Source organism: Pipistrellus hanaki (assembly GCF_964339955.1).
Source record: "Pipistrellus hanaki genome assembly, chromosome: 2".
Lineage (NCBI taxonomy): Eukaryota > Metazoa > Chordata > Mammalia > Chiroptera > Vespertilionidae > Pipistrellus > Pipistrellus hanaki.
The window spans coordinates 193,060,348-193,082,436 of record NC_140504.1 but is presented as its reverse complement, the minus strand read 5'-3'; the positions used below and the strand labels follow the sequence as shown (position 1 = coordinate 193,082,436).

The 22,089-nt window shown below is 51.8% G+C and overlaps 1 protein-coding gene across 3 annotated transcripts in view; it reads left to right on the top strand.

The window, feature by feature from the left end:
- Positions 1–22,089, top strand: part of KAZN (kazrin, periplakin interacting protein) — a 537,286-nt gene that overhangs the window by 229,416 nt on the left and 285,781 nt on the right. Inside the window, exons 1-2 of one of the 3 annotated variants that reach the window (XM_084875306.1) lie at positions 18,627–18,732; positions 19,091–19,340. In XM_084875306.1, the coding sequence (XP_084731432.1) occupies positions 18,730–18,732; positions 19,091–19,340 (253 nt within the window). In that variant the 5' untranslated portion in view covers positions 18,627–18,729. Of the gene's footprint in view, positions 1–18,626; positions 18,733–18,815; positions 19,012–19,090; positions 19,341–22,089 lie in introns of those variants that run through there. The other 2 variants (XM_084875308.1, XM_084875307.1) reach the window with 2 other exon arrangements.

The following is a 22,089-nucleotide window of genomic DNA, read 5'->3' as shown; positions in this document are numbered from 1 at the left end:
GTAAAGCCTTTAAGAAGTGTGCAAACTGCATCTGTGACTTCCTTGGTGCAACTGAGTGCCCCTGCTCTGGGAAGAAAAAAAAAAGGGGGAAGAACTGGAGATGAAAAGGGTGGCAAGAATCAAGAATCCCTGCTTGGACTCTTACTTATGTATGTCAGCTTGTACACTTGCTATAGGAAGTGTTTATGCAAGCATTCAGTGCCAACTGTATACCTAGCACTCTTCCGGGCATTGTTGGGTGGAGACAACGAGGAAGTCGAGAAGGTGGCCCTGTCCAGCAGAAAGACCAGGTGCTACCTGGAGAGACCCCGCAGAAGTAGTGATGTAACAGACCGGAAATGTAACAGCCCGTTCAAGTGCCCATCAGCACCAGCCTGGAAGACCTATTTCACGAGTGAGAAGCAGTCCACTTCTGGCTCATTAAGTTCCTCTCAGTGGGGTCAGTAAACCCACTTCTCCCAGCGCCTCCCGCACTCCGCCTTTGAGCCCCCGCGCGTGTTTAGGGAAATTTAGCTGAACAATTTCAACTATTGCAGAGTGCACTCATCAGAAAGAAATTAAAGCTTTGTAAAAAGCCAAGTACATTTTCAGGAATCTACTTGAGGCTTTCCAGTAAACCTGTTTTCTGCAAAAATGGAAGCATTGGAAATACACTTCAACCCAACCCAGATGAGTACAGGTCAGAACTCAAGGCAAGCCAAGTGCAAGGATATTATAAGTCTGGCAAACAACATTCTCACGTTCTGTCTGTATGATTATAAACTTGAGCTAACCCATGTATTTTCCGCCTAAGATTACCACTTTTGGAGATGGGTCTTTGAAAGAAGGAGAAATTCAGGCACCTGCAACTAGTACTTGAAACAGGAAACATCTCAATTAAGAGAAATACCTTCTTTAAGATAATATATTATTAACTAGAGGCCCAGTGCGTGAAAAGTCATGCAGTGGAGGGAAGGGGTCCCTCAGACTGGCCTGCCCCCTCTCACAGTTTGGGACCCCTCAGGGGCGGGAGGTGACCCAGCAATCAGGGGAAGGCAACACCCATTATACCTCTACTGCTGCCACTGCCGGCAGCACAAGCCTTGGCCGGGCTTGGTTACCTGAGCCTCAGGTGGCCTGGGGCAGCTGGGCAGTCTCCATCCGAGGCTTGGATGGATGGATGGATGGATGGATGGATGGATGGATAAGTGAATGGATTGTGAGTAGGGGATTGATGGGTGGGTGGGTGGGTGGATGGATGGATGGATGGATGGATGGAAGTGTGAGTGGGTGGGTGGGTGGTGGATGGGTAGATGGATGTTTGAGAGGTTGGGTAGATGAGTGAGTGGGTAGATGGAAGCATATGTTAATGGATGTATAGATGCATTGGTGATGGATGAATGGACAAATGGAAGGAACAGTCTGAAGAGGGTGTATTATCAAGTCATGATCTTCCAGACCACCCTCAATCCCATTTTGTAGGCAAATGTTTAATAAGTTGCTTAGTCTGAAAACTTAAAATGCCACCTGGTCTTAGTTTCTTTGAAAGTCTGATGGCCCGCTGCCACTGAGTGCGGAAGATTTGAGTTCTTATTTTAGTTTCTGTCTAGACACCTCTCTAAATAGGAACTCCATGCTAATCCGCAGGTGTTGCTTATGATCAGGTATTTCTAAATAGTAACTGGTGCATTACCAAAAAATAAAAAATAAACTAAAGAATCCAAGGGCAAACAATAACTGATCTAGGCCAAAGTCTCCAATGGGCAAATTTCTAATCTATTTGCCCACTCCTCCATCCCCCTCCCCCTGGGGTCCCTGCCTATACCCCACCCAATTACTGGCAAATCCAATACTCACAGTGGGTGTGATGAATTAAATGCATTTTTCCTAATTCACTTAAGAACTGGTAAATAGGGCCTCCCCTTGGTAGTTTGGAGATGGAGCTTCCAGTGCCGCCGATTACAACGTGACCCGGATCTGGCTGGAAATGAGTGTGTAATGGATGGGAACCCTTTCCCAGGGTTTCTTTTAAGGTTTGTCAAATCAAATCCTACCGATGTTGCTAACCTCCCTTTAATCGGTAAGTATAAAAATTCATCCGAGAGCATAAAATATATCTGACAACGGCATACATCAAATCCCAAACTGGACGTTCAAAATAAATTGTATCGAGAGTTTTTTTGTCACGATCATTGATTTCTGCTTTTCAAGCTGGTTTTCTAAGGCAGCCACATAAAAGTTAAATACAAGCTATCTATGGGCTCATTGGATTGCGGTAATTCATTAAGCCAACAGTGGCTTTAATAAATCTGAGCATAAAGATTGCTCTCACAGACACCCTCCGCTTGGAAATGTGCCACTAATCAAACAGGGTGGCAAACCTAGTCTCGTTGGCACGCAGGGGAGGTGAGACGTAGCTTCGGGAGGTGGCGAAGGGCTGACTTCTAAGGATGGCGTTGGACTTCAGAGGTGACCTGGGGTCACTGGGGTCATGACAGCCCCTTCAACACCAACTCCTCAGCTGTAAGTGATGAGCACTTGGGCAGCGCTGGCGTGGGTTCCCTGAACAAAGCTGGTTTTAATCTTAAACCTGAGCCCACGTATTGAGTGATCTTCGATTCCATTGATGGATTCATTGATTTCCCCCCATTGTGGTGGTCACTTCGCAAGGATGGTGATCATCATTAGGTTCCTGGGCAATGTACAAAGCGTTTTCCCATCCAGTGATTATTATCATCCCCATTTCACAGATTAGAAAACTAAAGTCTAGGAAGCACAGTGACTTGCCTGAGGTCTCCCAGCTGGTAGAACTGGGACCCATAGTTGGGGCTGTAGGTTAAACCCCACCTTTCTGACACACTGGCTCCGTGTTCTTGTTGGGGAGGTTATTCAAACTTCCAAAACCTCAGTTTTCAAAGATAATGAGGTAGATATCTCCTACTTGGGGGATTTATGAACTCCTACAGATCAGATGCGTAATGAGTGCTTAATACATGTTTGCTATTATTCATAGAGAATATGAGGCTGTATAAAAAACAAAAAACCAGCGTTGCTGGGTTTGTTTAGTAGTTAGTGTCAGCCCTCAGACCAAAGGGTAGTGGGTTTCATTTCCGGTCAAGGGCACACACTTTGGTTGCAGGGGGACTGGTAGGGGGCACAGGGAGGATGCAACCAATCAATGTGTCTCTCTCACTTCGATGTTCCTCTCTCCCTCCTTCCTTCCTCCCTCCTTTTACTCTCTCTAGAAATCAATGGAAATTATATCCTCATCTGAGGATTAAAAAACAAAAAACAAAAAAAAGCCAGCCTGGTTAGTGTGGCTCAGTGGTTGAACATCGACCTATGAACCAGAAGGTCACCGTTCAATTCCAGGTTAGGGCACATGCCCAAGTTTCCGGCTCCACCCCCAGTAGAGGGCACACAGGAGGCATCTGATTTTAATGATTTTCTCTCATCATTGGTATTTCTATCTCCCTCTCCCTTCCTCTCTGAAACAAAAACTAAAACAAACAAACAAACACCCAATTGCATAAGGCCTGGAAAGTAACTAAGGGGAATTTCTAGTTCCATTTCACGCTCGTAGTGGAAACCCTCGCCCTTGTCATGCATCAGCCTTTTCAACCGAGGAGCACCCTTCCTCTCAGCATATGTTAAAAGAAGCCCGTGATATTCCAGTCCCATTCAGCTGTGACTCATTATTGTAAATAGCGGTGCAAGGAGGTGAGAAAAGATCTTAAATACACCCACTGGCAGAATTTTTAGGGAGAGTGATACACAGGAAGATAAAGAGCAATCAGAAAAAATTTGCATAAACCGGTGATCTCAAAGGTCATCTATTCAGGAGTCTACTAATGGAAATACATTTTTTTAAATATTCTGGGTGATTATTTCATTGAAAAGGAAAGAATTTCAATGAACCGAGTCACAGGAGTAGAGTAGATTTATGTCAACTACAACAACAATAAAAAAAAAAAAAAACAGGATGTTTCTTTGGAAGGAAATTGGTCCATTCATATACAAGTGAAAACTTAAGGAGTAGTAAATTTGGCTATTTGCTAGATTTGGTTCAGTACCTTAAAATATGTTGATATTAATGTGAATTATGAATTTATTTTTTTAAATGAGCTTTCTATTACACCCTTCATTCCACTTAGGAAAGAGAATCATTTCATATCTATTAATTTATTCAAACTTTATGATGACCCTCCAAGGTAAGTATTATCATTCCCACTTTATGGCAGAGTATAATGTGTACTTATTAAGGGCAGGGACCAAGACTCTGTCTTTTTTTCTTTTTATCCTCTGTGCCTGATGAATAAAAATGTGAGCAGAATGTTACAGCAGAGCCTCCAGAATGTTCTGCTTGAGACATCCATTTTCTTTTAGGAGGCAGCGCTGAGTGGAGCTTTAGATTCCAGCTTTGCTATCAGTTCTCCTTGACTTCAAACCCCCGCTCTGCAGCTTACCGATGACCTGACCTTTGGAATTATTTTTCTTAGAACCTCAGTTTATAACAATGTTAATAATATCCACCTTGTGGAATCTACACTAATAAAAAAGAAACATGCAAATTGACTGTACCTTTGTGATGCCCACCAGCCAATCAGGAATGAGTATGCAAATTAACCCAACAAATATGCTAGGTTAATTTGCATACATAGGCCCCAAGCAGCCGGGGGTAGGGGCAGTCTGCACCACCCCAGCAGCTCCAGGCTCTGGGCAGCATGGAAAGGCAGAAAGGCGGCTCTGGGCCCAAGTGAAGGCAGTGCCGGCAGCCAGGGGAAGGAAGGTCCATTCTTGCACAAATCTTCATGCATCAGGCCTCTAGTTGTTATAATAATTAAATCTTTTTTAAAAAATATATTTTATTGATTTTGTACAGAGAGGAAGGGAGAGAGATAGAGAGCTAGAAACATCGATGAGAGAGAGTCATCGACCAGCTGCCTCTTGTACACCCCCTACTGGGGATATGCCCGCAACCAAGGTACATACCCTTGACCGGAATCGAACCCGAGACCTTTCAGTCCCCAAGCCGACGCTCTATCCATTGAGCCAAACTGGTCTCGGCATAATAATTAAATCTTGATATGATACAATGAAGGAAGAAATCTAAAGTACTCCGTATGATATCTGACACATATTAATGCTCCTAAAATGGTAGTTTTCACCATCTCCTGAGTATACTCAGAAATGCTAGGATAAGCAGACATTTGACCACGCTGCAATTTTTTCAAGCACGCCTTTATGGTCTGGTCTGAAATGAATGGACGCTGCCCGACTGCTGGGCTGCCCGAGGAGGAGCAGACCCAGGCGTCTCTCAGCAGCTGGGCAGGAGTTCTCTGTGCTCCTGGGAGGAGCCTCTCCTCATGGAACACAAAGGGCTGCTGGGGCTGCTATTCGCAGGGGCCCGGCGTGAGTCTGTCTGCTACCTTCCAAACTGGGTCCAGTCTCTTTCTTATTTTCTAGGGCATCATACAGACTTTCTGCCATGTGGCAGGGGGAAGGGAGGGGAGGAGTGGTGGATCTGCTCATGTAATTTCCAAGTAAGAGATAATTAGTACCGATCATTATTCATAGCGACAGGACTCCAACGTCATTTTTATGGTGTGCTATTAGGATATTTGCAGATTCTCTGGCCGTCTCTGGGACTTCCAGGGTAATTAAATCGTGGTGTAGTCTGCTCAGCTTTCACAGTCGCTGGTATCTTTAAAAAATGTGACCAGCATAGCCATGGGTAATGAAGAATTGTGAGCTGATATTAACAGAAGGGGGCTGATTCAGGGTACGTGATTGGTAGCTGTGAGCTGGACACACTGGGTAGGAAGTAAAGAATTAAGAGAAAGGGGGCTGAGTTTAATGAACATCACTTAGGCACTAGGACTTAAACTTTTTCTACATCATCCTCACCCCCACCCCCCTGCCCCCACCCCACCGCCGATCCTCTCAGCTGTGACACCCCTCGTTGGGGACACCGGTTTCTGCATTGCCTGGTCCTTTCCTCAGTCTCAACCCTCAGCGCTTTCTTGGCCTGTGGGATGCTTAAACCAGGGCTCCTTTCAACGCTTTCCCCACGTGGCTGTCAGGATAACACAGCTAAGTCTCCCCTTCCATTTCTCTCTCTCTCTCTTCCCCCTCTCTCTCTTCTCTCTCCCTTGCTCTCTCACCCACTCTCCCTCTTCCTCTCTCTTATTCTCTCTCCCTCCCTCCCCCCGTCTCTCGCTCTCTCTCTCTTCCTCTCTCTCCCTCTCTCTTCCTCTCTCTTTCCCTCTCCCTCCCTCCCTTTCTCTCTCTCTCTCTCCCTCTCTCTCTCTCTCTCTCTCTCTCTCTCTCTCTCTCTCTCTCTCTCCCTCTCTCTCTGTTAATCCTCACCTGAGGATATTTTTTCCATTGATATTTTTAGAGAGTGGAAGGGAGGGGAAGAGACAGAGAGAGACACATGGGTTGGTTGCCTCCCTCTGGGGGATTGAGCCTACAACCCAGGTACGTCCCCTTGACTGGTACTGAACCCAGAACCCTTCAGTCTGAGGGCCAACACTGAGCCACACCAGCTGGGACCCCTCCCATCTCTCAGTCTCCTGTGTGTGTTTCTCTTGACTCCCAGTCCTCAGTCCTCGGGCCTGTTCTTCCCCATCGACATGCATTTGTTAGGAGATTTCATCAGGGCCCATGCCTCTGAATAACACCCAGATGCTGACAATGCCCAAATCCATGTTCTCAGCTCACATCTATCGCCCAACCCCAGACTCACAGACCCCGCCCACTGCCCCCTTGATATCTCCATTTGAATGTCTAATAGGCATCTCACCCACAGCTGTTCCTCCACAGCCTCCCCCAGTCTGTGAGTTTCCATCTGTCCAGGTGCTCGGACCCAAGCCTCACATCACCCTTGACACCTCCTTCTCTCTCCTCCTCCTCTCACCGGTGAGTCCGCTGTCCCCAAGCCCTGACATCTGTCTTTACCCTCTCCAGCACCCACCGCCTCCCTCTGTGCACCACCCCTCTGCCCTTTGCCCTCTGCTCCATCCATGTTATCATCATAACTGGCTGGACTCAGCCATAGCTGTTGCTGGGCAGGGGTTTGGTGGGCATGGGCTTCCATGGCCTGGGCCTGCCCATGGTCCATCTCCTTCTGCTAAGTCATCTCCCTCCCGTGGGCACAGGCCCTTCCTACTCCTTGTGCTTCTGGTGGGGGCCACCCACCCAATTCCCAGAGGCCTCCAGGGTGGCACACCCAGGCCTGGTCACAGGAGCACCGAGCGCTGGCCTAGGGGAGGCCACCTCTCCCCTGGGAGCCACAAGATAGAAGCAACTTCCCCGAGGTGGTCTGAGTAACATGCAGGAAGGTGGCTGCTGGGCTGGCCACCGCCGCCTCTGTGCAGTGCAAGGCCACCTGCACAGGAGACTGAACTGAGGCTGGTGGGCAGAAAGGAGCCAGAAGGACAGACCTGGCGGCTCCCCCGAGCTCTGGAAGTGCCGAGGTCGGAGCTGTGGGAGCCAGCCTGCTCCCCGCCGGTATCTAAGCCAACGCATGTTGCTTCTCTTTCATCTGCAGGCGGCTGACCCCTGTCCGTCCAGGTGCTGGAGTCAGGGATGTGTCCGTCCATTTCTGCTGTGTCACAGCCCCAGCCAGGGCTGATGGTGACATTTATTTTTCTCATTTATGGATCTGCCCGCGGAAGAGGCTGGGGCTCAGGCTTGGCTGGGTTTTACTCTGGCCTGTAGGTCTGCTTCACGTTTGCTCGGTCTGGGGCTGAGACTAAGGAGGCAGTTCCCTGGGGCCTGTTCTCCTGAAGCCGTGGTCAGCAAACTGCGGCTCGAGAGCCACATGCAGCTCTTTGGCCCCTTGAGTGTGGCTCTTCCACAAAATACCATGGCCTGGGCGAGGCTATTTTGAAGAAGTGGCATTAGAAGAAGTTTAAGTTGAAAAAATTTGGCCCTAAAAAGAAATTTCAATCGTTGTACTGTTGATATTTGGCTCTGTTGATGAATGAGTTTGCCGACCACTGTCCTGGAGGGTCCTAGGCATCTAAGAGGTCAAGTCACTCTGGGAACTCTGGGGCCTCTGCTTGCTGCAGGTTCCCTCCCATTTGAGCGGCTGAAGCAAGTCACGTGGCCAAGCCTGTATCAAGGAACAGAGGAAGGGTCTCCGCCAGCCCTAGTGAGAGGTCGCCAGGCCAAGGGCAGAAGGGTAATTCCAGGATTGAAGGGAGTGAGGGATTAGCACAGTAATTATCCCCAGATCAGCGAGGAGGTGGAGCCGAGCGCATATGTGATTCCTGACACAGCAGAACATCCGGCCCCCCACGTGGGTGTCAGCCACTGTGTCCTGTAGCCCGAGCCCCAAGGGAGCGCCGGCTTCGGCTGCTTGTCTCTTAGAATTACCGCAGCGTCAGCCGGGCCCGGCACCCTCTCAGCCAGCACACACCGTCTGGAGCCCACAGCTCTGTGCGCGGAGAAACCAGAGCCTTTAGGAGAGATCAAAGTCAGTTTTAAATAGACACAGCTCTTCCCCAGCAGGACGCCGAGACGGGACAGCGAAGGGAAGGTTTGCTGTTTGTTTTAAGTTGTTGGAATAACCAGAGAGGGTTTTTAAGGTTTGGATATTGATTTCTGGAAGGATCGGCTGCCAAGTGTGCTAACATTTTCAAGAAGAAGAAGTCTGAGATCAAAGGGGGGCTTCAGAGCAGAGATTCCCCCCCCCCCAGCTCCCCCCCCCACACACACACACACATACACTGCGTTTGGAGCTTCAGGACGAAGCGATCAGAAGTGGAGCTCGTGCATGGTCTGATGTGCCCCTCGGACGGATGAATGAAATGCCACCATTTAGTTCAGTTCAGAGGATGTTGGCTGAGCCTCTCCCATAGCCACGTGCTCGCTTATAGAAACATTCCGGAATAACAGTCAGTGTTGCCCCTGCGTGTCTGGGTCACCTGGGCAAGCCGAGTGCCTCCCAGAGGCTCTGTCTCTTCCGCTGTAAAGAAAGCATGTTTGGCCCAGCCGCCTCAGTGGTTGAGCGTGGACCTATGAACCAGGAGGTCACGGTTCGATTCCCAGACAGGGCACATGTCCCGGTTGCAGGCTCCATCCCCAGTAGGGGGCGTGCACGAGGCATTCGATCAATGATATTCTCTCATTGATGTTTCACTCTCTCTCTTCCTCTCTAAAATCAATAAAAATATATTTTTTCCAAAAAAAATTTTTTTTAAAGAAAGCATGTTTGACTTGTGTACTCTGAGGTCCCTTCCAGATCTAAGATTCTAAAGTTCACAAACTGGCCAAAGCCGGTTTGGCTCAGTGGTAGAGTGTCCATCTGTGGACTGAAAGGTCCCAGGTTCGATTCCGATCAAGGGCATGTATTATACATTGGTTGCGGGCACATCCCCAGTAGGGAGTGTGCAGGAGGCAGCTGATCGATGTTTCTCTCTCATCCACGTTTCTAGCTCTCTATCTCTCTCCCGTCCTTTCTGTAAAAAATCAATAAAACATATATATTTTTAAACTTAATAAAAAAAATAAAGTCCACAAACTGGATGATGGTCTTTGCTCACTTGCCGATCATTAAAACTACAGAGGTGCTCATAAAAAAGTATATCAGACCTGCTACAGCCCCAGGCTTCATAGGACTGAACATGGATGCTCAAGTTTCTGCCCATGAATTACTAAGAATTCCTGGGGCAGAGGACTAATGACTGCATCCATACCCTCATTCCCTGTCCTCTCACCTCCCGGAAAAAGGTTTATTGTTCCATTGTGATTCTCACCTCCGCTGTGTATATAAATCCCATCTCTCCTGCTCTGTTCAGTAGTTCAAAGGGCAACTTTAGGCGTAAAAAAGTGACAGCAAAGGAGTAATTAAGTGGTGTCCGCTGGCATCCCATTGACCTGAGTCCCAGCCCTGCCACTTGTTAGTTGTATGACCTTGACGTGTGTACTCTGAGGTCCACACGTCAAAAAAATTTCAAAAATTTTTTTTGAAAAAATATATTTTTATTGATTTTAGAGAGGAAGAGAGAGAGTGAAACATCAATGAGAGAATATCATTGTGGTGGGGTGACTTAACCTCCCTGAGCCTCAGTTTTCTTATCTGTAAAATGGGGATGCTAATGGCAGCTTCTTCCTCATAGGGCCGTTGTAAGGGATATAAGTTGAGCTTTTAGCACCGCGTTTGATGAAAAAACACCCTACAATTATTATCATCATTATCCGTGAACACTTTCAGGCAAAGCTAGAATCTGTCAGCTCATTTATTCTCTTCCTGGAAAGTTTAGGACTTTGAAAAAAAAAAAACAACAGGGTTATACCGACACTCAAAGTTAATGAAAAAATGTCTCCTAACTTCATCCGACATGCTCCATCTGAAAGTTCACATGGGTTTGTGAAAGCATGTGCAGCTTTGAACTAAAATGATAAGAGCAAAAAGATCTCTTTTAAAAACAATATTACCCCGTGCTGCCACAAAAACCCTCTCAGTGAAGGTGAGAATCCAACGGGTGGTGACACAGGGAACTCGCTCACCAGCGTGTCTCCTAAGGAATGACAGGACGAGGATCCAGAGCAGTGGTTCTCAACCTTTCCAATGACGTGGCCCTTTAACACAGCTCCTCATGTTGTGGTGACCCCCAGCCACAAAATTATTTTACTACAGCGACCCCCAGGTTGAGAACTGCTGGCAGGGTCGCCTAAGATGATCAGAAAACACGGATATTTACATTACGATTCTTAACAGTAGCAAAATTACAGTTATGAAGTAGCAACGAAAATAATTGTATGGTTGGGGGTCACCACAACAAGAGGAGCTGTATTAAAGGGTCGAGGCATTAAGAAGGTGGAGAACCACTGCTCTAGACTGTCCTTTTCTTCCCAAATGCTGCCTCGAGGGCTCTCAGGCCCCCAGGGCTTGGTGACTTTCTGCAGGACTCCTCCCCACCCTGCCCCCGCCCTCCTCCCCTGCCCCCACTCTGCTTGAGCCCAGGGAAGAACTCGGCTCCGGTTCTGTTCTCTGATGCAGGACAGCTGTTTCAGAGCCTGGACAGATGCATCCCTGCACTGCGGGCCTGGGGGGTGATGCAAGGGGCTGGGGCTGGACCCCATGTGCTGGACGGAGGGTCCTGGCCAGTGGCAACCTTGATGAGAGGAGGCGTGAGCTCCTCCCCTTAGCCCTGTGGCCAGCTGTCCCTGGGCAAAGGTGTCAGTGCCATTTTGCTGCCAAGATGGCTGAGGGCACTGACCGAAGTAGCTGTAACTGACATTGCTCTGAGCAAACACAGTCAACTCTTGAGCTGCCCACACGCCTGGTCAGGCAGCCTGTGCTTCTAGATGCGGATCAGACATTGTTTTACGCCTCCCCCGCATGGAATATGGCAGGTGAGCAAATAGAGGGGCAGCCCATTGAGAGAAATATGGCAACTTCACAAGGTCCTGGCCAGCGGCACGTGATCCCAGTGAGCCAAATGCTGAATACAATTGTAGACAATTGGACAGCGAATCCTGGGTGTGGGGGCGAAGGGGGCAGATTCAGTCCTTCTTGGACTGAACAGTCTGAACTATTTGGCTCATCAATACTTCCCCCCAGGGCGCGTTAGTGCTGGAAAGGTTTGTGGTGGCTCGACCACATTCTTTTATTTTATTTTATTGATTTTTTACAGAGAGGAAAAGAGAGGGATAGAGAACTAGGAACATCGATGAGAGAGAAACATCGACCAGCTGCCTCCTGCACACCGGGGATGTACCCACAACCAAGGTACATGCCCTTGACCGGAATCGAACCTGGGACCCTTCAGTCCACAGGCCGACGCTCTATCCCAGTGTTTCCCAAACTTCTCTCATGATGAGAATCACCTGGTGGAGTTGTTAAAACACAGATTCCTGAATCCCAACTAAGAAGTGCTAAACTAGAATTTTTGAGAACATATAGGTAAAATTGCATATCTAACTTAGTGCTCTGTATATAACATCTGTGTTAGAGCACTAGTTAAGTATACAATTTTACCTATATGTTCCCAAAAATTCTAGTTTAGCACTTCTTAGTTGGGATTCAGGAATCTGTGTTTTAACAACTCCACCAGGTGATTCTCATCATGAGAGAAGTTTGGGAAACACTGCTCTATCCACTGAGCCAAACCGGTTTCGGCGGCATCCGTTCTTGAGAAAGGATCATACGCGTTGCCGAGGGGCTCAGAGGGGTGTTAGGATCTTAACTTCCTTGGCTGGTCGGTGCCTAACAGTGTCTCCTGTGTGGCCTGGGGTGAGGGTCGCGCTGGTCTTCGCTGTCTGGGTGAGAAAGACTGGCCCTGAGCTGCATTCCTGGTGCAAAAAGCAGCTATGAGGAGAGAGAAATGATGGAGGAGCCAAGCAGAAGCTCACAGAGCCTGAGCCAGGAGCGGGGGCGGGAGACGGGATGAGTGGGAAGAAGTCTCCTGCCGAAGATGCCGCTGGTGAGACAGCGAGAGAGATGGAAACCCGGGAGAACGCGATCCTGAAAAATCCCGCTCTTGGAAAATCCCTCTCTGCTCCTTAGCGACTCGAATGCACTTCCGTTAAAAAAAAAAAAAAAAAAAAAAAAAAAAAAAATATATATATATATATATATATATATCCCCATCTCCCCCCACCCCACCCCACACCACCCTGGAAAGCAGAGAATGCAACGTGTATGGGATGGAGGCCACAAGAATAATGCTCTCTGTGAGAAGAGAATAAATTTCCCACTTAGGGTAGGCCTGGAAAGTATTTCAAGCCACTTGGGTACCATTTCGTGAGCCAAAGGAACTAATTTACCAAGTGGGTCCCCAGGGCCCAGGGGAACGAAAGCTCGGGCAGCCGGTGCGGCTCCTTTGCCTGCATCTCCCGTCAGGCCAGGGCGGAGGGCGTGGGGCGGGAGGGACACAGACAGTCCCTTGGCACATCAGTGCGCACAGGGACGGTGAGGCTGTATGGGGGGGAGGGGGGTACATGGGGAAGAGACACCTTGGGAATTGGGCGAGTTGGGCTTGGCTCTGCTTCTCCTACTTGGCGGCTGGGTAAGTGTGCTCAAACCTTCTGAGCACTTCTGAGTGCTTCCTGAGATGCTGAAAGGGGACAGGAACCCCGTCTTCAGTGCTGGGAGGGTGCAGCCTGAGCGAGGGGAAATGAATGGATGAGCGCAGTGCCCAGCCACAGTGCGAATCCGAAGAATGGGAGCCGCCCATTCCACGGTCACTGTCAGCCTCAGCATCCTCATCATCCTCATCAACATCATCTCTGTTATCTGCGTCTGAATCATTGCCCTCCTCCATTGAGTCCTGTCCAGGCGCCTGGCACTCTGCCAGATGCTTCTCACGCAGGGTCTAGTGTCTATGACATGAGTGGTAAAGTTACCGTTATCCCATTCTACCAATGAGGACGTTGAGAAAGAAGTAACTCATTGAGTGACACATAGCTAGTAAGTGGCGGAGCTGGCACTTGAACCCTGGTCTAATTCCAGAGCCCTCGGCGAAGGGGGGGCTCGTTGGTGACGTCAGCTGGCATGCCCCAGCCTGTAGGCTACAGAGAGAGGGCGTCCCTAAGATGAGGAATGAGAGCAGAAGGCCTGTGGCTGGCAGACTTGACTGGATCCCCTTCTGCCTTGTTGAGGGATCTCCCCCCCCCCCCCCCCCCCGCCCCAGGCTGTTCTGTGGGCTGGAAAGTAAAATCAGTCCCCGCACATGGAGATTGCCTCGGCGTGAGAGGGCAGGGGGTACAGCAAGGGACCTGGACGTGGGCCAGTTCTGCGGGTGCTGTGGTGGTTTTCTACCAGTGGACATATTTGTCCGAGGGTTTGTAGTTTTCTTGGCTGTTGCTATTTGCCCACTGTCACTCCTGGAGGCCGTGCCAGAGGCAGGAGCCTAGAGCCCAGGCCACCATGCACCTTCTTCCACAATCCTCACCCCCATCCACCCCCAAACGAGAAACACATCACAAAACCAGGGAACATTCAAGCAAGAAAACATTGTACTTCCCTCGAGAAATACACTGAGTGGCCAGATTAGTATGATCTCTGAATGCATACAAATCTGGCCACTTTGTGTGTGTTTGTGTGTGTGTGTGTGTGTGTGTGTGTATTAGAGGCCCGGTGCATGAATTCATGCATGGGTGGGGTCCAGCCAGCCTGGCCTGAGGGAAGGGACATGGGTGGTTGGCCAGTCTGCCTGCTGGTCAAACTCCTAATCCAGGGGGCAATTTGCATATTAGCCTTTTATTATATAGGATATACACTGAGTGGCCAGATTATTATGCGTTCAGAGATCACAATGCTGGCCACTCAGTGTAGGTGCTGTAAGTGTGTCTGCTTATGTGGTTAGTGTGGATGCTTAGAATGTATCTATTTCAACAGAGGAGCTTCTGAATTAAAGAGCTGTTTGCAAAGGAAAAACACACAGAAGTGACTGGGCTGGTTAAATACATACACAGAAGGGAGGCACTGGCCAGCCTTTGGACCTTTAGGTGAGAGAGCGCTTGGGAGCCCAGAAGAGAATGTCATTCTGCAGCCTAGTGACTGTGCTCTGTGTCCACACGCACTGCCACGCGCTGCCTAATGACAGGGGAGGTCCCGAGAGGGTGTCGCCAGGCGATCTCGTCGTTGCTGGGCGAACATCACAGAGGCGCTCACACGGGCCTGCTGCGAGCAGATGCCAGCATGGCCCTAGAGTGATTGCTTGGTCGGAGGGGGCCCTGGACCCACATTTCACAAGCATCTCCTGGGACCCCACGTCAGGGGGCTTCATCTTCAGTGAAGAACACGGGGACCATCCTGCAGCCAGAGGCGTGCTTCACCGAGCCTGGTGGGGGACACCGTTAGGATGTGTCCCTTAAAGGTGAAATGCAGGAGGCAGGACCGCCCTTCTCCGTGGCTTCTGCGGGCAGCCACATACCCGCCCAGGAGGCATCCGGGTTCCTGGGGCATTGCTCTGTCACACCCAGGCCTCTTTCAGACCTGCTCTTTACCACCGGCCCCTGTGTAGGAACTTCACCTTGAAGCTGGGAGCACATGAATGCTGCCTCCTATTGGGTTGCATGCCATAGAAACCATCAAATTAGCTCCAGAGAAGGGCATTTATTTCTTCCGCATTCCGTCAATTCAAGACAAAGAAGGAAGGCCTTGCGGCCTGAGGATCAAGTGTTTCAAGACCTGCGTCCCAGGGAGCCAAAAGTACGACAGAGACAGGCCTCTCACACCCTCAGCCTATGGAGCAGATAAACAAGTAAACAAACAAACAATGATCCAGGGCAAGGATGAGATAAGGAAGAGCGGAAGGTGGAGCCTCAGGGAGAAAAAGGAACAGATGCAGAGGGCCAGGGAGGTGATTCCAGGCAGAGCAGAGGGTGGAGAATCATGGATCACCTGCCTCCAGCGTGCCCCACACTAGGGATCAAGTCTGCAGCCCAGGTATGTGCCCTGTCTGGGAATCCAACCATGACCTGATTCATAGGTTGATGCCCAACCACTGAGCAACCCCAGGTGGGCCTAGTTCAGTTCTTAACACCAGCTTACTGAGGAGTGAGGCAGGGGCTACTTTAGGAGCATGACAACGGCTGGATCCTGAGACGGAATGCACAGTACTGCCGGTTCTCATGGCTGCGGACCCCAGAGGGAGCTATGGGGGACAGACAGCTCTGAGCCCCTCTCCCAGGAGCTTACTTGTGTCTCCCGAGACATGAGTTGTAGACGCACATTAGCCTCCAGATGAGCACGTGGGCTGCCTACAGGGTGTTAGGCAGATGGGAGAGGACAGGGCTTCTGAGGTCACCCAGGGAGGAGCAGTGATAGACGTTGGGGGGAAGGAAGGTAGACTAGAGACCCTTTTGCTTTAAGTCAAGTAGGTTCTAGAGGTTAATTGGTTTCAGACGTTCTGCTGAGAGCTGGTGCTTGTGTTTGTGGAATAATGCAAGGAGGAGCAGCTAGGAAAAGCCCCTTTTCAACATTAAGAAAAATTTTCTCAGAAAGCAATTCTTTAAAATTTTGGGAAGCACCCTAGGAGTTTCTGGAAGCCTCCATGGCTGTGCCGCAGTGGGGACGAGGAGGCAAAGCTGAATGGGGCCCAGGAACGGGCTTTGCTTTCCTGTCCTCGCTGGGCGTTCTGTTTTGCCGTGGCTCTCAGATTCCGGTGTGTGGGAATAACCCCGCTGACGAGAACATGAGTCACACCCGGTCAGTCTGTTTACACACAAGCACGCTCCCACACGCTCATTTGCAGAATGCCGACTCTAGGTTAGTGGCCAAGGTGCACGGATGACTACCGTCACCACTGAGCACCCCCCATGCAGAGGCTCAAGGGCAGTGGGAGCGGGACCTGGGAACAGATACATATGGTGCCTTCTGATGAGGGCTGGACTGAGGTGTGAGCGTCTCATACACTCTACACTCACACACACAAAGGTGTGAGCAACATACACACACAACATACACACACACAGGTGTGAGCAACTCACACACATACACACACTCAACTACACACTCACACACAGATATGTGAGCAACACACACACACACAACACACACACAAACACAGAGGTGTGAGCAATATACATACACAACACACACACAGGTGTGAGCATCTCACACACACTCACACACACACACCTCTCCAAATAGAGCTGCTCTTAATTGTTTCCTCAGGTTTGTTCCCAGGATCCTCCCCGTCCCCGACCTTTTTCTATATTTGCATATACGCTGACTTTTTATTGAGGCGAAGTCACACAATGTAAAACTAACCAGACTAAAGTGAACAAGCCCACGGCATTGTGCACCATCCCGGCGCTGAGCAGCACACCCTCTGTCTGCTTCCGGAACATCTGCATCAAATAAAGCTGGTGCTCATAGCAGTCACTCCCGACTCTCTCCTTCCCCTGCCCTGGCATCGCTGAACCTGTGTTCTGTGCCAGCGGAGGTGCCCTCCCTGGCTGTTACATATCCGTGGAATCACAGAACCCGTGGCCTTCTCTGTCTGGCTTGTTTGACTTAGCACAGCGTTTCTGAGGTTCACCGGCACTGGTGCCTATGGGTAGGTGTTAGTTCCTTTTCCTGGCTGATTAATACGCCGCTGTGTGGACATACCACAGTGTGCTTGTTCTTTCTTTTTAAAGGACATCTGGGCTGTTCCCACTTCTGCCTCTGTACAGGTTTGTGTACACATTTTTGTCTGAGCGTGTTTTCACCTCTTTGATGTAGATACCGTGGAGTGGAATTTCTCGGTTACATGTTTGTTCTATATCTGACTTTTTCAGGAACCACCAAAATGTCTTTCCCAGTAGCTAGACCACGCCACGCCCCTTGGGGAGACCCACAAAGCTCTCTCATTTTGATGCCCCTCCATAAATTAACTGAAGAACGTCAGTCCTGATTGACAAACTCTCCCAGAAGTCTCGGCGCCTGTGTTGGCCCCATGGGTCAGAACCTATGTAATGAGGCCAGGGCCGGCGTCCATCCCCCGCTGACCAGTTCCTGAGGGGAGTGGACAGAGTGAAAATTGTGCTGCCCCATACCCTCCTGGCCTTTTTAGTGGTCACAGGGGACAGAGCAAGAGTGCATGTTTATGGCTCCCTATGAAAGGAAAACAAGCCAGCTCTCTGGAAGGCACAATGGGAATCCGATGATCACCAGCTTCCAGTCCTGGTTTCACCTGATTTCTGCGGGCACCTGGGGGTAAATTGCTTTCAGCTGCCCACACCTCCAGTTTCCTCATCTCCATAATGGGAATGAGAATCCTTACTCCAAAGCAATGACCATGCCTCCTGAGCTCTGTGCACACAGTAGGCTTCCAAGGAATGCTGTTGAATCTCCGGGGTGTGCAGCTTGGGCTCGGAGCGCTCGGAGCTGCTCTCCAGGGCTGGCCAGCTGGATGGCGGTGCAGGGGTTACTGGCTGCTTTAAATTGTCCTATTTGCATGGAATGAAGCTTGCTATGGTAACAAGGTCTGGTGGCTGGAATCCAGGGCCCCAGTGAAAAATGCAGAGCCTGTGCTCTGGGAGAAAGAGGCACTGGATGGGTTTATCAACTCGAAGGTTACCTCAGGTCTCCGCGAAGGGAGTGGGTCACTGAGGCAGCCGGGCTCCAACCTCCTGCTCCAGGGAGGAGGTCAGAGGGGGAACCCCGCTGACTCCTTTCCGCCTTCTCTCCCGGCCTCACCCCCCTCGCCCCCACCCCACCCCGCCCAGAAGCTTGGGACCTGGCCAAGGCCACTCCTCCGCCTGGGCGCATACTGGCCTGCAGGTAGGAGGGGAGAACTCAGCGGGTGGCCAGTCTCAGGATGGATGGAGTGCTCCTTTGGGGGAGGCAGCCAAAGGGGGCGTGGGGAGGGCTGGAAAGTGAGGCGCGCGGGGCCCCAGCCCGGCTCCCCGCGTGGGAAGGAACCCACACTGCTAGAACTCCATCCTGAGCTCCGGCACATGGGCTGCTCCTCCCCTGGCGCCCCGTGCCCGCTCCCCTCCGGGAGGGCCCTTCGCCAAGCACCCCACTCTCTCCGGAGCACCCACCTCCTCCCAGCCCGGCCCGGCCGGGCACGGGCGCTGGTCCGCCTGGGCGGGGGCCGCCCCACCGCTCCGGGGAGGGGACCCGGGCCGGCCTGGGACCGGGCCCTCCCCACCGCTGGCCGGGGCGCGCCCCCTCCGCACGATCAGAGCCGCCTCCCGCCGCCTCCGCCCTTTGGGGGGAGGTGTCCCCGGAGTGGGGGGCGCGGGGGGCCCAGGCGGCGCCCCGGACACCGGCCAGGCCCCCTCCGGAGCGCGCGGCGAATGGTAGGCTCCATTGGAGAGCGCCGGGCGGCGGGTGTCCTTCTCCGAGCGCTCTGGGCGCCGGGGTCTCGGGAGCGGAGCGAGGCTGCTCCTCCACCCCTTTCTCCTCCTCCTCTCTCTCCTCCTCCTCCTCCTCCTCCCCGCTCCTCCTCCTCCCTCGCCTCCTCCTCCCCTTCCTCCCCCCGCCGCCTCGCTCCCGCCTGCGGCCGGAGGCGCCGCTGTCATTCCTGCGCCCGGGGGCCGGGGCGCGGGGGGAGCCGGACCGCGGGGGGGACCCAACAGGTAGCGCCCAGGGGGCCCGGCCGCGCGCCCCCCGCCCCCCGCGAGCCATGCAGCTCTTTGTCGCCCCTCTCGCCCCCAGGCCAGCATCCTGAGCATGATGGAAGACAATAAGCAGCTCGCGCTCCGCATCGATGGGGCGGTCCAGGCGGCCAGCCAGGAGGTGACCAGCCTGCGGGCCGAGCTCACGGCCACCAGCCGGAGGCTGGCCGAGCTGGGCGGCGGCGGCGGCGGCCCCGGCCCGGGCCCCGGAGCAGCGGCAGCCAGCACCTCGGCGGCGGCAGACTCAGCGGCAGCGGCGAACATGGAGAACCACCAGCTCGGCGTGCAAGGTAGGGAGCGCCTGGCGCCCGCCCGCCTGGCTGGCAGAGGAGAGGCGAGCGAGCAGGACCCTCCTCGGAGGTGGCCGGAAGCTGGGTGTCCCCAACAACGAGGGGGCGAAATCGCCTTGCATGCATGTGGCTTTGCAACCCTTTCCGTCCGGCGGTGGCCACCTCGGCTCCCCTGCTGGGAGTTGCAGGCTGCTGTCATTAAGGACAACGGGGCGCAGTGTGCACGGTTCCGGCGATTGCTCTGGCCCTGGGCAGCCCTTCTGGCCGCAGAAAGTGCCTTAGCTATCACTCAGGCCCCACTCCCCGTGCAAACTTTTCATGCCCGGGCCCTTGCCTCCACCCCAGCAGGCAGGGGCGAATGCCTTGGCTCCCCGGTTCCGGAGCAGCCTGCTTCCTTAGGGATGACTGTCTCCCCCAGAGCGAGCTCCGGGCTCCGCTGTGGTTGGTGCTGGGGGTAGCGGATTGCGCCGCCGCTGCACACTTTTCTCCGGGGATGCCGGATCCCTTGTCTCCATTGCATCTGGACTTTATTTTCTCTCCATCTGAGATCGCGCTGGGGCAGTGGGATATCAGTGCAACCGTAGATGCCCCCGCTCAGCGGGGAGTTTCGGTTTCCAGCAAATATAAACACGGAGAGCACTTTCCAGGGGGAAATCTCAGATCTCCGCGGCTGAGTGATGGGCTCCTCTGGAAATGACGGCTTCCGTGGTGGTGGGCTGCAGATCGGGCCCCTGTGCTGGGGGGGACTCCGCAGCTGGGGAGGGAAAAGAGCCAGCTGGTCTGTGCTGGCATTGACAGTGATGGACCTCTGACACCCTCTGCAAGGGTTAAAGGGGAAGGAAGCATCAAAAAAAAGAAAAGAAAGAAAGAAAAGGTCCTGTTGGTTTTCTGTGAATTGCGAAGTAAAATGCCCAAAACTGGCTTTTTTAAAGGGTTTTTCTTCTTTTCTTCCCCCATTCCCCCCCCCCTTTTTTTTTTTTTTTTTTTTTTTTTTTGCTTGCCTCATTGCCCTTTAAGAAACGGGTGTAACTGGTTATTAATATCATCGGAACTGTAAACTGCTGAAATCCAGAACAGGACAGAAAAAAAAACAAAACAGCCCAGGAGGGTCACTTGTATAAACATGTCACTGGGTGAAGTAGGAGGTGCCAGGGGCTCCAAAGGATGCTCCGGTTTTGTTGTGATTGCGGGAGCTTCTCCTAGGTGTTAGGAGTGTGTTTTCACAGGAACAAGAACGCCGAATGCAGGCTCTCCAGCAGTTCCCATTCGGCCCTCCCTCCCCCAGGAAGGGGTGCTCTCCCAGGCTGTGAGCTGTGAAGCCCGGTTGTTAGCAGTGCCGTGTTGAATCCCATATCCATTCTTAACTTGGTACTTGAGGAAGTCTGGAACTGGGGCATCGTTTGGTCCCGAAGCAGCCATGACGTAATGGTGGGAAGGTGTTGTGGGCTGGTGTTTGCCGCACGGTATTCAAGGTGGCGGTCTGCATGCTGTCCTTTGCCACTCGCTATGTCACCGTGTGCGGAAGATGCTCTTTGCTGCTACCTGGGGGTCCGGGAGAGGGGAAATGGCAGATGCTGTACTTTTTACAGGCAGAGACGCCTGTATTTCTTCCCACGTGAAGAAATAGCCAAGAGCTGGGCATTTTGCTACGAATCCAAAGCCACGCTCCAGGGGAAGGAACAATGCCGGTGTAATTTCCCACCGGCTGCCGCTCTCCTCGGCCAAGGGAAAGTTTGGGGTCCGGGTGCAGAAGGAGCATGCCAAGGGGGTCGGTGCAGCCGCGGTCTGCCCGCTTCGCGTGGAAGTTGAGATACTTAGCGGACGGTGACATTGTGGTGGTGAAGCAGTAGGGGGGCTGTTTTATTTTCCTTTTTCTCCTGCAAAAAAAAAAAAAAAAAAAAAAAAACCCACAAGGCTGTGGCAGTAGAAAAGGCTCTCAGGTCTCTCGCTCTGCTGACAAGCACACCGCCAGCAGCTCCCTGGTGCTCTTGGAGGCATGCCTGCCCGCCCACGTGGGTGGCTGGATGAAGCCGCTCTTGATTTCTCCTCCGTGCGCCACTGGTATGTTCCGAACCCTTTCTTTCCTACGGGGCATTTCGTGATTTCACAATCAGAAGACAAAACGTTCAAGGTTTTGAACTGAACTTAATCGCTGGCCACATATGCCTCTAAATGGATGTGAGTTGAGAACTGGCGTGATGGTTGGAAAGAAAACCAGCCCCCCTCACACATCCAGGGGGGCGTCATGTATTCCTCTGCAGCCACAGGACCGTGACCCAGTACTTTTGCACGTGACTTGCTGTCTGTGAGGTTTTTTTGTTTGTTTGTTTGGTTGGTTTTGTGCTCTCGGCATCCTGCTTGCTCAGAACCCTCTGCAGAGGTGGCCTGCTGGTGGCTGCTGCTGCTGCTAGTGCCTCCAGGGTTTCTGAAGAAAAGCGTTGGGTTCTCTCGAGTTAATGTTCACACGGTGTGGGTTGCTTTGGATCGGATTGGTCTGGTTTAGATTAGATTGGATTGGATTGGATTGGTTTCCCCCTGCATCTTCATAACGCAGCTCCAGGAAGGCCCAGGAAGGCCCATCGAGGCACTGCTCCGGGGGTTCCTGATGGTTCTCCCGAATCAGTAGTCTTCTGTTTTAGTGTTGTCTGGATTGGTACAATTCAATGGGCCCAGGCCCTAAAAGTACTCAGTGCTCTTGAGCGATTGCTTTCCAAATCAAAGTTTTTGAATGAAATGAGTGTCTTTCAAA